This window comes from Schistocerca americana, chromosome 8, assembly GCF_021461395.2.
Source record: "Schistocerca americana isolate TAMUIC-IGC-003095 chromosome 8, iqSchAmer2.1, whole genome shotgun sequence".
Lineage (NCBI taxonomy): Eukaryota > Metazoa > Arthropoda > Insecta > Orthoptera > Acrididae > Schistocerca > Schistocerca americana.
Window position 1 is genome coordinate 204,984,687 of NC_060126.1, and position 16,645 is coordinate 205,001,331.

The window sequence follows — 16,645 nt, forward strand, 5'->3', positions numbered from 1 at the left end:
ATGCTGGAAGCGTATGTGATTGTCGAACTTCCTTTCGAAATCTTTAAATACTCTTACTCGTCCTCTGAAAATAAACAATTGCTATAGGAAACAAGGGTGATGAAAACGTCTGGTATCCTCAAAATGCCTCTTTATTACATCGTGGATGAGCGGAGGTATGGCCAAGCCTGCTTCCTATCAGAAGAATGGGATTCTCCCCTTGAAACGGGAAGAAATAATAGTAATGGACATCATGTGAGTTTATGTCGCAGAGCAATCTATTGCATTAAACAAAGGTAAATTGAAAACGAATGAATATGGGGAATAATGAAAACGAAGTGGAGCCCTGTAAGCAGAAACTTGTACCTTTATTTCAAAAGTACTGTTTAGAACTTTTGGGACACTTGTCACAATGCAGCACAGGGCAGAGAGTGCTGCCTCATAAAATTTTGTGGGTGTGTAGGGAATGAATTAGGAAATTACTGCTTGACGTCCTCATCAGAGGTAAATCGTCTGCTCCTTTTGGCCCACAAAAAATGGCATAATCGAAGGTCGGTTGGATGGTTGATTTGGGGGAGGGGAGAAAACAGCGTGGTCATTGGTCGCATCGGATTAGGAAACGAGAGGAAGGAAGTTTCTTTCTAAGGAACCATCCCGGTGTTTGCCTGAAGCGATTTATGGAAATGACGGAAAACCTAAATCAGGATGACCAGACTCGTGTTTGAACCATCGTCCTGCTGAATGTGAGTCTAGTGTGCAAAACACTGCGCTTGGTAAAATCACACGGCATAAGATCCGGACTGGGTAACTGAGGAACTCTCATTAGAATGTCTGCAACTGCTCCTTGCTTTCGTTTTCTGTATGGGCCCTCATGCTATCGCGTAGCGGATTGCCATTGGGGATGATCTGCCCTGGTCGGTTTGATCTGATCACTATGCGGAGCGTGGTTAGTGTTTGTGAGTATCGCTGTGCATTCACTGTTGTCCATTGCTGCTGCAAGTCGATAAGAAGACAACCATTTTAGGTAATTCCCACAGTTGTACGGACAGCCTTGGATTTTTGGGTGGCCGCTTCACCGGAGACTTTGTCGTTTGCACTTGCATTCGAAGCGGTGACACCAGTCTCGCCTCCAGCGGCAGTTAGTGACAGGAACTTATTTCCTTCCTTGCAAGCCTCACAGATATTTCAGGTAGAGTCCCATTCGACATGCTGCGTATAGTGTTTGTACAACGTGAGGCTCCCGCTGGGGGCATACTTTTGCTAATATCTCTCTGGTCTAATTAATGGCGTGAACACTTCCGATGCTCAGTTCGACCTCTCTGGCAATAGCTGCTGCAGTAAAGAGCCACTCTTCAGTAATGAGAGCATCGAGCATCCATCTGTAGGACAATGGCCTCGGTAACTCGTTGTAACCTTTAAGTCCGCGCATCATATGGCTACGACAAGGGTCCTTCCCTGAATCTCTTGAGCTACACCTTCACCGTTGCAATGGACGTGTCCTGCTATCCATACACTTGTGATATTATTCCATGAATTTCCTTTCCCTCACCCCATTCGCTATCAGCAAACGCACTACCTGATTACTGGGAGATGATAAAAGTGGGCCGACCGTTGTGGTCGAGCGGTTCTAGGCGCTTCAGTCCGGAACCGCGATGCTACTACGGTCGCGCGTTCGAATCCTACCTCGGGCTGTCCTTTGTTAGGTTTAAGTAGTTCTAAGCCTAGGTGACTGATGACTTCAGATGTTAGGTCCCATTTTTGAACAAAAGTGGAAAATCTCCTAATACCGTTTCGGACCTGATATGGCTGGACGCAGTGCAGCAACTCGATGTGGCATCAACTCAACAAGTCGCTGGAAGCCCTCTGCAGAAATATTGAGCTATGCTCCTTCTACAGCCGTCGACAGTTGCGAAAGGATTGCCGGTGTAGGATTTTGCTCACGAACTGACCAGTCGATTATGTTCCATAAATGTTCGAAGGGACACATGTCGGGCGATTTGGGAGGCCAAATTCATCGAGTTGTCCAGAATTCCATCGTTGTACGGGAACATGAAGTCAATGAATGGTGGCAAATGGCCTCCAAGTAGTCGAACATATCCACTACCGATCATGATCAGTTCAGCTGGCGGACCGTGTCCAGTACTTATAACCACAGCCCACACCGTTATGGAGCACCACCAACTTTCACAATGCTTTGTTTACAGCCTGATTCCATGGCTCTGAGTGCCACGTTCGAACCGTACCATCTGCTCTCACCACCTGAAATCGGGACTCACGAGATCAAGCCACGGTTTCCCAGACGTATAAGGTTCTACCGATATGACTATGAGCATAAGCGAGGCGCTGCAGGCGATGTCGTGCTGCTAAAAAAAGGCACTCGTGTCGGTCGTCTGCTGCCAAAGCCCATAAGCGCCAAATTTCGGCACATTGTCCTACAGGATACGGTAGTCGTTCATCCCAAATTGATTTGTGTGTTTATTTCACTTTGTGTTGCTTCTCTGTTTCCACTGACAACCCTATGCAAACGCCGCTGCTCTTGACGTTAAATGAAGGCCGTCGGCCAGTGCATAGTCCGTGGTGAGCGGTATCGCGTGAAATGTGGAATTCACGGCACACTCTCGACAGTGTGGATGGCGGAATACTGGACTTACTACTATTTCCGAAATGGAGTGTCCCATGCTCCTAGCTCCAACCACCATTCTGTTTTCTACGTCCGTTAATTCGCGTCGTGCGGCTACAGTCACGTTGGGAATGAATCAAATTAGTACAAATGACAGCTGCGTCAGTGCACTGCCATTTTATGCTCGTTCATTGTGTACACGATACTGCCGCCATCTGCGTATATGCATTTCTCTACAAAATGATTTTGGTCTCCTCAGTGAATGCTTTCCTTGTGAAGCTTCCATTTCCGTTTCTTCAGCATAAATCAGTCTAATCTAAAAGCCGTAAATTCAACTAAATACCTAGGTATTACAATCACGAAAAACTTAAATTGGAAGGAATTGGAACGTTGTGGGGAACGCTAAACAAAGGCTGCATTTTATTGGCAACACACTTAGAAAATGTAACAGATCTGCTAAGGAAACTGCCTACACTACGCTTGTCCGTCCTCTTTTAGAATACTGCTGAGCGGTCTGGGATCCTTACCAGATAGGACTGGCGGAGCACGTCGAAAAAGTTCAAGGAAGGGGAGTTCGTTTTGTATTATCGCGAAATATGGGAGAGAGCGTCACAGAAATGATACAGGATTTGGTCTGGACATCATTAAAAGAAAGGGGTTTTTCGTTGCGACGGGATCTTCTCACGAAATTCCAATCACCAACTTTCTCCTCCGAATGCGAAATTATTTTGTTGACACCGACCTACATAGAGAGAAAAGATTACCACGATAAAACAAGGGAAATCAGAGCTCTTACGGAAAGATATAGGTCTTCGTTTTATCCGCGCGCTATGTGAGATTGGAATAATAGAGAATTGTGAAGGTGGTTCGATTAACCCTCTACCAGGCACTTAAATCTGATTTGCAGAGGATCCATGTAGATGTAGACGTAGATGAATGACTGCAACGACGGTGAAAGCGCGCCCGCGCTAACTGTGTCATCTCGTGGATGTACGCCCGTTTCTCTTCAGCGGCGAGTTTGTGGATTACGCACCCTTCTAGGGACTACACCTTCTTCGGCAGACAATTAAATTACGATGTTATCAAGTACTTTTATTCTACAGCCTACAAATGGTTTCTTTTTGAATACATCTTACAGTTTTAGAAACGGTTATAAGTATTCAATGCCCAGCGATGGATCGATATGAGATAAAAATGAATGTAAAAGAAACAGAAATTTCGAAGGTTTCGCAAGCACAGTGTACTGGTAATCGGCGCATGGGCGATGCTGCATGGATGGAAAATGCCGTGTCATAAATGAAAATGGCGGAACCCACACAGAAGGCATTCTGTGTCTTGGAATTTAACGATTAAAGTTCTTTCTTCACAGTGTCAGAAAGGAGAATAAAGCATCTCCAAATGTCAGGAGCATTCGGTGTTGGCATCTGTTTTCTAGAGAGAATAGATATTTGTGCAAAGGAAAAAATGCCGCCCTGTGATGTTCATCAGTATGAAATCATGAACTTCACATTTTGTTAGAACATAGTCCACGAAAGTCGACATATGAATGCAGAAGGAAGATACACATGTAACAAACAACAGTTGGACATGTTCTCGAAACGAAGGAGATATTGAAAATCCAATTTTATAGAAAATCGAACAAGATAACTATATCAAACGTACATAATACGCTACAGCAGTGCTGGAAGCCTCGAAGAAATATTTACTGGTGCCATTCCTAACGGTGAGGCATCCTCCAACATAAGTGGTAATATTACAATGTACAACACTCTAAGTATAGGAAAGACTTCGTGTGTAATTCAACAACAACGTGACTCACCAGAATGTTTATGCGCCCTGCGCACGTCAGCACATAAGGTGTTTGATCCATATTTATTTCTTGAGCTGTTTCAAAAATCATTTATCTATACGTGCTTGAGAAGTGGTTGATGCCACAGCTTTACGTGGGTTCAACGTATTACACCTAATAGCAAGGAGAGTATCCCTACTTTTGGCTTAGAAGGTTTGCATACTTTTAAATCAATATCTTCTAAACTGTTGGGTCGGTCATACTGGACATGACAATGCTGTCCTTTTCTCTTGGTCTCATACATCACAGGACATGTCACCAATGTAGTCTCTTTTATTGGGCAACGTGAAAGATATTGTACATATGTTTATTTTTCCGGAAACGTTCCCTGAACTCAAAATACGCAGTCCTAATGCACACACGTCAGCGATGCTGCATCTGCTTCAGAATGTGTTACATAACATGAACCAACAATAAAAGAAATAAAATATTAGCACTTATATGCGCAATAGTTGTAACACACTCATTTGGAATCGTCCTGTAAATAAAAACTGTGTCCGTAGGACGTGCAGGATCCTGGAAACAATTTTCATGGAGCTCGTTCTCTGTTCGTAACTCCCAGCGGGAGGAGCTAAAGAGAGATATATCAGGAGTGTGCTATTGCAGCTCCATCGTTTGAGTCAGACTATGAACCGTTAATTGTTCCGCCCTGCTATTTCTCCGCTCAGCACGCTCGCTTTCAAATGCATAGTTAGGCTACCTCCACTATAGATGCGAGCGCACGTTATAATTTTGACTGTCAATAAATCTCTGTAGCTACGCGCTTCAAGCAGAAATCGCAGAAGAGTACACATTCTATACAGTCTGCACCTAATGTGATTGACGGCGCCACAAACGACTCCACTTCGTGGATGACGAAAGACTGTTTGAAACTGCTGTAGTTTTTCTGAAGGTATCCTGGAACGTACACTTAACACTTGCAAACTGATCAGTGCATACCAAATGATCGAATAAAAATGCATTTGCGGTAAGAGCTTACTCGTTGTACTTAATAAATTTTCTGAATTGTAATTGGAATGTAGAAACTGCACAAACATGTGCATGGCAAGGATTATTTCCAATGAGGTCTCCGTTACGCTAAGCAATCTGTGTTCTTCTCAGTTCACTTACCTCAGTTCACTGGGCCACCACAGTCAACTACAATTATTTTCTTCTGATACTGAGAGTCAGTTTCCAATTGTGCAAGCGAAGGCTAATTGTTGCCACCACATAAACAATAGTCAAAAATGTCTGTAACTAGGCTTGCCGTAAAAGCCACTGTGAGCAATTTGCAAATAGTTCCAATTTTAGTGGAATTGCTAAGATACAGGAGATGATAGTAACCTTTCAGTCTGCTTATTCTGCAAAGATTAGCTTTTTGTTTAATTTTCAGTTGGCTTACGTTGCCAGTATTTAATTTGAAATTGCTTCTAATGACTGAATTAGTGACATTGAATCTTGAAATATTGATTAGATAGCTTTCAAATAGATTTTTAGTCTAGGATTAATTTCATGTGAATTTTCCGATTATCTATAAAAACATTATCAATGTTCACTGGTTTTCTTTGATGATCTACGAACATATTATCTGTGATATTTAAGGTGAGGCATTGACATTATGTTTTTGGCACGGAAATTCAGATACTGGCAACTTTGTACCACATAAGTGCTTATGAAAATAGTTTCCTTTGGTATTCTAAAACTGCTTACAATTTGTGTGGGTGTATTTACTGTATGAAAATTGCTCAGTATCTTTTGAAGTGGCTATTAAGTAAATTTATTCAAAAATGGTTCAAATGGCTCTGAGCACTATGGGACTCAACTGCTGAGGTCATTAGTCCCCTAGAACTTAGAACTAGTTAAACCTAACTAACCTAAGGACATCACACACATCCATGCCCGAGGCAGGATTCGAACCTGCGACCGTAGCTGTCTCGCGGTTCCAGACTGCAGGGCCAGAACCGCGCGGCCACTTCTGCCGGCAGTAAATTTATTCCTCTCACTTGTGGTGTGAATGATTCCAACGTACGGCGAGTCTGATGTTGTAGAATAGAGACAGGGGGAGTAAGTTTGAAGGCTGGCAGAGTGATTCTTGAAAGAAGACTGATTTTCTGCAGTCTGCTTTTGTGTAGTAATAATCAGTAATCAATCTGTGCAGATTATGTGCATAATAAATGTTCTCAGGCGCCTAATTTATGTCACAAAGTTGACAAATAGCGGAAATAGGTCTTTGTAGGTCACTTCATATTAATCTCTTGTGGCTTGTCCGCAACCAGTGTTTCATTTTCTTCGTATGTGGAAATGAACTTTCAATGGTGTAGGGTTTTCTGTGGGAGCTCCTGAAATTATAATATGAAAATTATTTAGAGCTGAGGCTAAAGAATATAATAGTTTACTTTGTTTCATGAATACAGCAGTGACTTTGTGCGAGACTGTGGCTTGCTTTGAAGTTCTGTGGTCTCTACAAAATTTTCTGTAGGTTTTCTCAAACAGTAATGTGTATAATATTTCACCGTGAATATTTTCATTAATTCTGTATGTCAATGTCTGCCATGCTACAGTTCTTAGTGGTACTGCAGTAAAATCATAGATAAGTAGGCTAAAAGTATTTTGTGTATTCCCATTCCCTTGTATTTTTGTGAGCCTTCTTCACAGATTACATTTCGTCTGTGTGAAGGAAAAATGATTAATTACTATCAGTAGTACTGCTTGCATTGGCAGATGGAACTTGTTGTGCACTTTTCAGAATTTTGAGAAACAAATGCCCCCTTCGCCTTCTCTCTACCTCGTCAGGTATAGCTCTACGATATGTTGAATTATATAGTCGAAATCTAATACTCTGAGATGGTTTAAGACATTGGGATTAACGATATTCAGTAATTTTGGATTATTTTTTGACAGACTGTTGTCTTTGTAAAATTGTGGAGATTGGTCCTGTGGTAGAATCTTTGGGCCCTCACAATTTGTTTCCTCTTTCTGTTGTGTAATACATCTTGTTTATGACTTCTGTTGATGAATTTAGGGCATATTTCTAATTTTAATGCAAATTGCGTAGGGATTTGTCTGACTGTGATTTGATAATTTCTCTTGTGAATAAATAACTCTGTTCCGGTTGAACGATATAGTTCAGTTGGCCTGAATTTTTTCTTTTGTTGGGACATGTAATGCTGTAAATCATAGGTGTTCATTTCCTTGTTTTATGATCTAGGTAACATATAGTTGTTGAAATTTTTTTGTAAAGATGGCTATGGACACCTCACATCAAATACAAGCTAAGAGTAAGATGGTTAATAAGTGTGCTGAAAGGGTAAATAACCACCTACCTGAACTCCACTTAAAGATATTAGAGATATTTATGTGTGTGCCTGAGGTGATTGTTCGCATCAAGCTTAGAGGTTCACATACGGTGGAAGTTTGTCTGATACGAAGTGCAGGTTAAAGTAATGACCGGACAATGTTAAGGGATTCAATTTGCAGTAGAGCTTATGTTAGGGCAAAACATTCAGAGTTGATAGTATAGTTGAACTGTGGTAATAGAAGAATCTTGTCAGTTTTAATTTCTGGCACTACTGAATACAATAGTGGTAAAGTAAATGCACAGGTTGAGATTCTGAGTGAAAGTTGGTTGCATAGACCAAAGAGATCCGTAAATAAATCACAGAAGACTAGTCTTAAGAATATGTCGGGAGATCTGAAGAAACAATTAGAACAGGCGGAAGTTAATTTTAGGAAAAAGTCAATAGAACTGAAAGAGTAACATGCGACTACTTTCGGAGATCTAATGGAGCAATCAAAGATCTGTGTTTTTTAAATAAAGCAACAGACTAACAAGTTAAAAAATAGATTCGCTGTTGTTCAGAAAGAGCCTGTAACAAATTCTCCACCGCCAGTTTAACAGAAGATATTTTAATGAAACATATGCTACATTGAAATATTCTTTTCTTTTTGTATGATTATGCCTGCATAGACACTAATGTAAAGAAAGTGTAGCATAAGTACATGTATGTCTGCTTTTCTGTAATTTCGATATAGTGTAGAGTGCTTAGTCTGTGTGCAGAAATTCAATCTTTGTAAATTTTATTAAAAGTGACAAATGTAGAGGAGCAGTTGATGCAGGGATGTTGAAATGTAAAGATGGACAGGAAGAAATGTAGTGGAGAAGAGCAGTAGTTTGCAGAAGATGGCCAACTTTCTTTGTAGCTATAGTCGGAAGATATAACGTGATCAAGAGAATTATAATACCGAGGTAGCCGAAATAGTTTGATTGTTCAGAGACGTGCGGAATGAACAAGTTGTCATAACGGCATTTTTGCAAAGAATCACTTAATTAATGGAGACACACCGATTTTAAACTATCGGCAATGAAGTGGATACAAAGAGAGAAGAAAGAGACAGTCAAGAATCAAGCCTGAAGATGCAGCAAACGAACGGGCACTGAAGACTGCAAGAGGGCAATAGTTGGAAGAATTCTGAAAGAAGAAGGTCACAGCTAGTTTTTGCCACAAGGACGTGAATACTCGGCATATCAGACCAGACTGTGTACGAAGAAGACAACGGTGTTATATCGTGTACCAGGTAAAATGGGACTGTGAACTACCGAAACGGTGCGGGCTTAGCTGTAAGAAGCGACTGTTTGTTGGTTTTCGTGTTGGATGAGGTGGACTGTAAGCAGATTAATTATTGTCAAATCATTTGCTGTGAGGATCAAAGTATGCATTAAAGTTGAGAGTGAAATGTTAATAAATAGGCTGTGTAATTTTATATGTAAAATCTATAAGCTTACCCAGTAAATCATATTTCCGTGCTACATCGATAGTATTTAATGAAGTTTACGCAGCAAAACGGCGCGAATGGGAAACAGTGGGAACTGATAGCACAGATCATTTGTGAGATAGCTTGTCAGTATCCTGATGTCTTCTTACTTCATTGGATACGTCCGACATAATATGGATACAGACTGTCATCTGCTGCTGCAGTTCCATCTCAGGTGAGGCGGAGCGGAATCACATTGGTACTTATTTTGGACGCAGCTACCATTTTTGACAAAACAATGAAAGCTAGAACAGAACTAAAAAGTATACGCAGCAGAGTTCATTTACAGATAGATAAAATTAAATGACATTGAGATTAGTGAGAGTTATTTCAGGACAACAGTTATAAATCCATATATATTCTACTTGCATTCAAATGTTTTCCTCCGCTGTTTAACTCGAGTGGTAAAACATGCTTACTTCAATGCAGAGTGTTAAATGCGTTTCATTCGCGGCTTTATCTGCCTTGACAAATATTGTAACTGAAACTAATTTGCACAGATATATCCGTATAAGTAATTTGACTTCATGATTCATTAACGGAGACTGAACTTGATATACATGATTACGTGCGTCGTAGCAGTGATCTTAAGATAGGCGTTTGATTTTACCATTTGTTCCTGATGTTCGCTTTTACCTATAGACTACTCGATATATTTAATAACTCTTGACAGTTCGAAAGGTATTAGTGTAACGCAGAAAAATCCACTCTTCTTACGTTGATGCACAGCTATATGGTGAAGACAGGTAAGCGACCACGTCGTCATGTTTGTACCTGTTGTACATAAGTGTGACGTGTATTAGTGAGTGGAATTAAGTCAACTGTCATATGTGGCAGTAGAAGTGAGAGCCAGGTGTGGATTCAGGGAAGGAAATTGTTTAGTACTAATCTAATGGAGGAGACATCAGCTGGCTTAAAAGTAAAAATTCGGCTGTTGATTACTAACGATGACAGTTATCAGTCCATCAGTCAGTCCTTCACACTTGTATCAATGAAAAAGCGATAATCAAGCGCACTTTAGGTGTGTTCTAATGTTATTTAGTCAGCGATTTAGGCTTGCATTCAAATTTATAATCTGGAGCCCACAGTATACAGACGAAGCGGAACTTGAAGGGCGAGTATGAGACGAAGTTCACTCCATCAATGAACGACTTACTGTAACATAATGTGACAAAAATAACCTAGGGGAGAAAGTTATAGATTGAAGAGTCATTACTAGAAGAGGTAAATGTTTTAAAAGGAAATAAGGAAAACCGCAAGGAAGGTATCTTAAATAATGTAAATGGAGGTTTGGCAGCAGAAAATTTAAGGCAGTTAGTCGAACAAGTAGTAGACCACGCGTTAGCTATCCAGAAATTGGAATAAGGAGTGGAGTCTTGCGAAGAGAGGGTAGATGACTTAGAAACTGCTATGGCACAGTTATCTATAAATAATTAATACATTTCTGACAACACAACACCCACACGGCTTGGAGAATGAAAAGAGGCCAGGTTCAAGAATGTATGTGGCCAGTTCCATTTAAGTGTGGCAGTGGTGAGGGCGGTGGTTTCTGAATTCTTTTGAGAGTAAGATGAAGGGTGGCAGTAGTCTTAGAATACTTCTGGGAGTTGCTGGTAGTCAGGTGCGTCTTTAGCCGGGCTCGCCAGAAAAAAGGAAAGTTCTGAAGAAGTTCAGATAATTCAACTTTTGGTCGAGTTGTTAAGATTCAGAAGAAGACAGCTTTGTGCAGTGAAGGAGAAAATGATGTATACAATAGGTCCCTTGTATGTGTGTGTGTGTGTGTGTGTGAGAGAGAGAGAGAGAGAGAGAGAGAGAGAGAGAAAGAGAGAGAGAGAGTGAGCGTGTGTGTGTTTGTGTGTACGTATGTATGGATGAGGTAGGAGGGAAGGGGAGAGAGAATTTTAATGGAAGATTAATTAAATTAAATAGTTGAGAGGAAACGCATCAATGGGGGAAAAACGCAAGCTAGCTCCAGGATTTGCATGGGGAGGTGGAATTTCCGAATGCAGGTGACACTGGCGATAGACATATACGCCAGTGGCCGAGACCGACTGGACGCCGCAAATGGGCTTTATCCATCTGCTGTGGTGCAGTGCAGTGAAAGTGGCTGCCTAATTGGCCGTGCAGCATGGAGGAAAGACTGGGCGGTATATCCTTGGGGTACCTGGAAGGGGATCGCGAAGAGACCGATGACGATGTCGGCCAGGGCGAGGTTGGCGATGAAGCAGTTGGTGACGTTCTGCATGCGGCGCGACGTGGCCACGATCCAGATGACGAGCGCGTTGCCCAGCACGGCCACCACCGAGATGGAGCCGTAGCACACGGACAGCAGCACGATGACGCCGGCGGGCACCTCGAACAGGGACGACGCGCCCGCCGCCGAGCCGTTGGCCAGCGCGCGCGCCCACACCTCGTCGTAGTCCCACGTCGCGTTCTCCAGGAACAGCTGCGCCGGCGGCGGCGGCGGCGGAGGCGGCGACTCCGCCATCTGCACACCAAACACCACCCCACCTGTGTTACCTTGCTGACGAGAAACCGTCGGCACTTTGCAAAGTGGCCGCGTCATCGGCCACCTGAGGTGTCACCTGACATACACTGACAGTAAAATAATTCGCAATACCAAGTAGTAGTTGTACGATGTAAACAAAAGACGTTTTTAAACATCTGAAAGATGATGTCTACTCAAATCTCGTACCAGTCACATAGAAGTGGCGCTAGCAGCGCCTCTGTGGGAATGCTAATCAGGATTGCTTCGAGTACACGGGATAGTGTAGTAGAGCTACGAGAAGCTGGACGTTCCTTGTGCATTACAGCAGAAAAACGTGGCAGGAAATTACTCACTGTACATGACCGATGGCGAAGGTGGTCACGAAAATGTACGGTCGCAAGATGACCAGGTGTTCCACTGGCCCAAAGCCACGGCCATCTGCCACTTCAGGAGTGTCAATCGAGAGTCCATTTGCTGAAAACTGGTTCTGCCTCGGCTCCAGTGATGACCGTGCTATGCTTAGAAGGAGGCCATCTGAGTTCCTGCATCGAACCTGTCTGCTTGCTAGACACTCTGGACATGCACCTGGAGTTATACTGAGGTGCGATTAGGTATGACGGCAGGAGCACTCTCGTTGCTATACCACGCAATCTGACAGCTAAACTGTACATCCACCTGGTGGTTCGACCTGTTGTGCTGCCATTCATGAACGCCATTTCAGGGGGTGTTTTCCAACACGATAACTCTCGCCCACATTCCGTTACTTAACTCGACACGCTCTACAGAGTGTCGCCGTGTTGCCTTGGCATGCTCGGTCACCAGATCTGCCTCCAGTTGAGGACATATGGGACACCATCGGACGACAATTCTAGCGTCATCCACAACCAGCATTAATCGTTCCTGTATTGAACGACCAAATAAAAGAGGTATGGAACTACATCCCACAAATTAACATCTGCCTACTGTAAAACACAATACATTCTTGTTTGCATGCTTGTGTTAAACATGCTGTCGGTTACACTTCTTATTATTGCACCAGTATTTCACATTTTCAACGGCTTATTTCGCTCTTACATCAACCTGCGATCTTGCAATGTCAATTACCTAAATACGTTACGTAGAAATGTATCCCGCCGCGCGGGATTAGCCGAGCGATCTGAGGCGCTGCAGTCATGGACTGTGCGGCTGATCCCGGCGGAAGTTCGTGTCCTCCCTCGAGCATCTGTATGTGTGTTTGTCCTTAGGATAATTTAGGTTAAGTAGTGTGTAGTGTGTAAGCTTAGGGACTGATGACCTTAGCAGTTAAGTCCATTAGATTTCACACACATTTGAACATTTGGAAGAAATGTATCCCCAAGATTTCATTGCTCTATATTAAAGATTTTTTTGGAGCTGCGACTTTTTCATGTCAGTGTATTTTATGAGGGGGTTCATAAGGTAATGTCGTAGTTTTACATTAAATTCCAACAAACAAACTGTTAACAACTGTTAACTTTCAGTCAATGATGTCATCACCCAAGTTATCAACAAAGGTTTGCCATCTAGTGTGCAAATTTTCAGTGGTAGACTGAAAAAAGCGAATCGGTTTTTGAGGAAAATATCTAGAGATGGTATTTTGGACATCATCTACGGTGTTGGATTATCGTGATCCAGAATAAGGCCTTTCTGTTGACAATCACTGGGAATTGCTCAGTTTAATAACGTGCGTCATGTCATCAAGTTCTGCACAGTAAAATACTGTATTCACAGTTTCTCCATATTTCAGCACTTCAAAATCAAAGACACCGCGAATGTACAACACAACACACCTGACATAGCTATACGTCGTGGCTATCCACTCGGAGACAGCCATTACCTTTTGCGTTCTGGATCATCACACAGGACCATTTTACATCTCCAATCAGTAAGCGAATAAACAGCGCTTCTGGACTCCGCCGGTGAAGCAGTAATTTGCATCTGATGGACATGGTGCTATATTTGTGTTTACCAGTCTGCCGCGAATGTTCTTGCATGGTCAACCAAGGTTGTTGGAGAGTGTTTGACAGATCCTCAATTGTCTGACGCGGATTTCCTTCCACTCCCGTCCTTAACAGGTCATTGTTTGTTTAAAGTTGCTTGTCTTTGTGATCGATACGAGTCAGAAAAAGCAATATTACTGGAATCTAAATTAGGAAACCACTTAGCGAAAGACTAACATCGCTACGATTTTCAGTACCAACTGTTGCGTCACTACCGTTGCGAAACTCAAAAAAACGTACGCTGTCGGATATATACCTCTGGAAAACAAAATTTAACGTTTATGTGTTTCCGAATAAACGAGTCACTCTAAACTTAAAATGTCTTTGGCACGACACTGAAGTGAACGGTGTCATGATGTGTCAATCGAATATCTACATGCGCAGAAACGACATTACGTTCAGGTTCCCCTAATAATAATAAACACGTAATTAAATTTTAATATGTAATCTAATAACAGAACGGGATATTTTGAATAACACAGCAAAAATAGAAAAAAAATTCGACAACAAAAATATTGTTGACAGAATCAAACCGCTACAATTTTTCTTTTAAGAGACAGTGACCCAGATTTACAATGTTTGAAAATAATGTCCTGTTCACGACCTCCACCTATATCTACCAATCTGCTCTTGAGTTAACTCACTGAGTGCTATGAGATCTCAGCTTGGATTCTACGAATTTCGTCCTGAATTCTTGGTTTCATTTCATCCATTTTCTTTGCCAGTGTTGTGGTGACTCCACTCATAACGTAGACCTATAAGAAAAAATGACAGACGGCCAAATCTGATGATCCTGGGGGACACGGAATGTCATCGAATCTTGAGATGACACAGTTGCCGAACAGTTCCGCTCAGCTGCCATCGATTGGCTTGCAGTGTGTGATGTTGCACCATCCTTTTGAAATCAGGTTTCTTTAAGTTCTGGAGTACTGTTCAATGCAGGTGCAACAAGTAATAGCAACATGTCAACATACCGTTACGAAGCGGCAGTCACTGTAATCCGCTCTTCATTTTCGGAAAAGGACAGTCCAATGGCACCATGTGACAAAACTGTACAGTCATCAGGCCGACGTGTAAAGGGCGTTCATGAACTTCATTTGGATTGCCGTCTGCCTGGTAACTAATATTCACATAACCCGTGAGACGAAAATGGGCAGCGTCCGAAATCCACAGCCTTAGCACAAATCCATTGTCCTCGTTTATGTTTGTCACAATTTGCTGACAGAATTCTAATTGCGAGTGACACTCATCCTATTTCAGTTGTACTTTCAACAACTTCTACAGATGATGTTTTAAATCGAAATGAAGTATTCGGGGAAGGTCTATCCAGACACTGCCTGTCTTTGCTTTCTTAGGAAATCAATACCGTAGACTCTGTTAGACTCCATATTCTATGGAGTACGATCACTTCTTCGGTCTCCTGTCGGTTTCTTTTCAGTGCAGATACAGTGCCTTCGAAAACTTTAATCCAAGTGTTTGTCACATGTTTCCAGGAAACCCGACCTAAGGTGCAGAAACGCCGGAACTCACTGCGTACCCGTTCCAAATGGTTCAAATGGCTCTGAGCACTATGGGACAACTAATGAGGTCAACAGTCCCCTAGAACTACTTAAACCTAACTAACCTAAGAACACCACACACGTCCATTCCCGAGGCAGGATTCGAACCTGCGGCCGTAGCGATCGCGCGGTTCCAAACTGTAGCGCCGAGAACCGCTCGGCCACACCGGCCGGCCGTACCCGTTCCAAGTTATCACTGCTTTATGGCAAAAGAACGCTGTTGATGGTTCCACCGATTCATGATTACTAAATGGCGCAAGGGTTTACAGTTTCACAGTGCAGCCAACAGTATATAGCTGCCACTACATGTTTCAAAAGTTCCTGTTTTACTGTATCAACCTGTAACTGAATTTACCCGTAGACTAACTACCCCTTCCGCTGTAGAAGTACAATGAAACAGGGAATCGATCAGAAAAGTATTTTGCTTGTTAGATTATGCAGCGAGAAACGCGTGTTTTTCTGTTGTGAAACACTGCTAGTGTTGACGTGATCAGAGTATGAAACTCAAGTGCAGGCACCGAGATGAAAGGGACGAAAGTGTGTCAGATCGTAAAATCTTAGTCTGCGAGAAAGGGAAGATAGTGACTGTCACTCAAGAGGAGGAACAGATGGAAGAATGGCCTATGATCATGGTTGAGAGTGTGTTCGTGGAGCTGATAAAATTTAACGAATGTGAAATTCTGGGCTCACCTCCATGAAAGCGGTAGAGCGGAACATCTTATAGGCGTACTCGGCAAACCATTACTTCAGGTGTAGAAGATACATCAAGAGAAGCTTTCAGCATGAGTCAGTGGGGTGCAATACCGACTACTGGATGTCGAAGAAAGTCTTGTTAATATTATGCCGTGGGATTATAAGATATGCAAAGCGGTTGTCCAAAAAAATTGTTAAATGTCAGTTATACGGCTATAAGCTATTAAAGCGACAGTGTTACACTGCAGCCATAATGTCCATCAGAAGTGTCGTTAATTTATACTTGGCTTGTAGTGCTCATTATTTCAAGAAATCCAGGTGACATGTATAATCACTTGCTTAATGAGAGGCTAGGATTATGTTCGGCTTGTACGGTATTACATGCGAGCAGAACAGTTGACTCCAGCAGCTAATTTTTGGCTGATAAGATCGGAGTTCAGTGGATATCAGTATGTAGCGCACCACGCTCCACTCCGCTCCATTTAACATTTTCGCTACTTATTGTCTACTAATCTGATTAACTATACAAATCAGTAGCATGTAGGGTGACACAGCAGAAACTTTTTGTTGAGTAATTCTGTGTGCCTAACTGTCTCAGAGATAGCAAGAACTGTCGCTCAATCACGCAGCAGCATTCGAGCTGCTGAC

At 42.3% G+C, this 16,645-nt stretch overlaps 1 protein-coding gene across 1 annotated transcript in view; it reads right to left on the reverse strand.

Annotated features, from left to right (window-relative positions):
* LOC124545669 (prolactin-releasing peptide receptor-like) overlaps positions 1–11,805 on the reverse strand; it is a 268,748-nt gene extending 256,943 nt beyond the window's left edge. The window contains exon 1 of the mRNA XM_047124616.1: positions 11,404–11,805. Within this exon, the coding sequence (XP_046980572.1) occupies positions 11,404–11,805 (402 nt within the window). The remainder of the gene's footprint in view (positions 1–11,403) is intronic.
* Between the last annotated feature and the right edge of the window lie 4,840 nt (positions 11,806–16,645).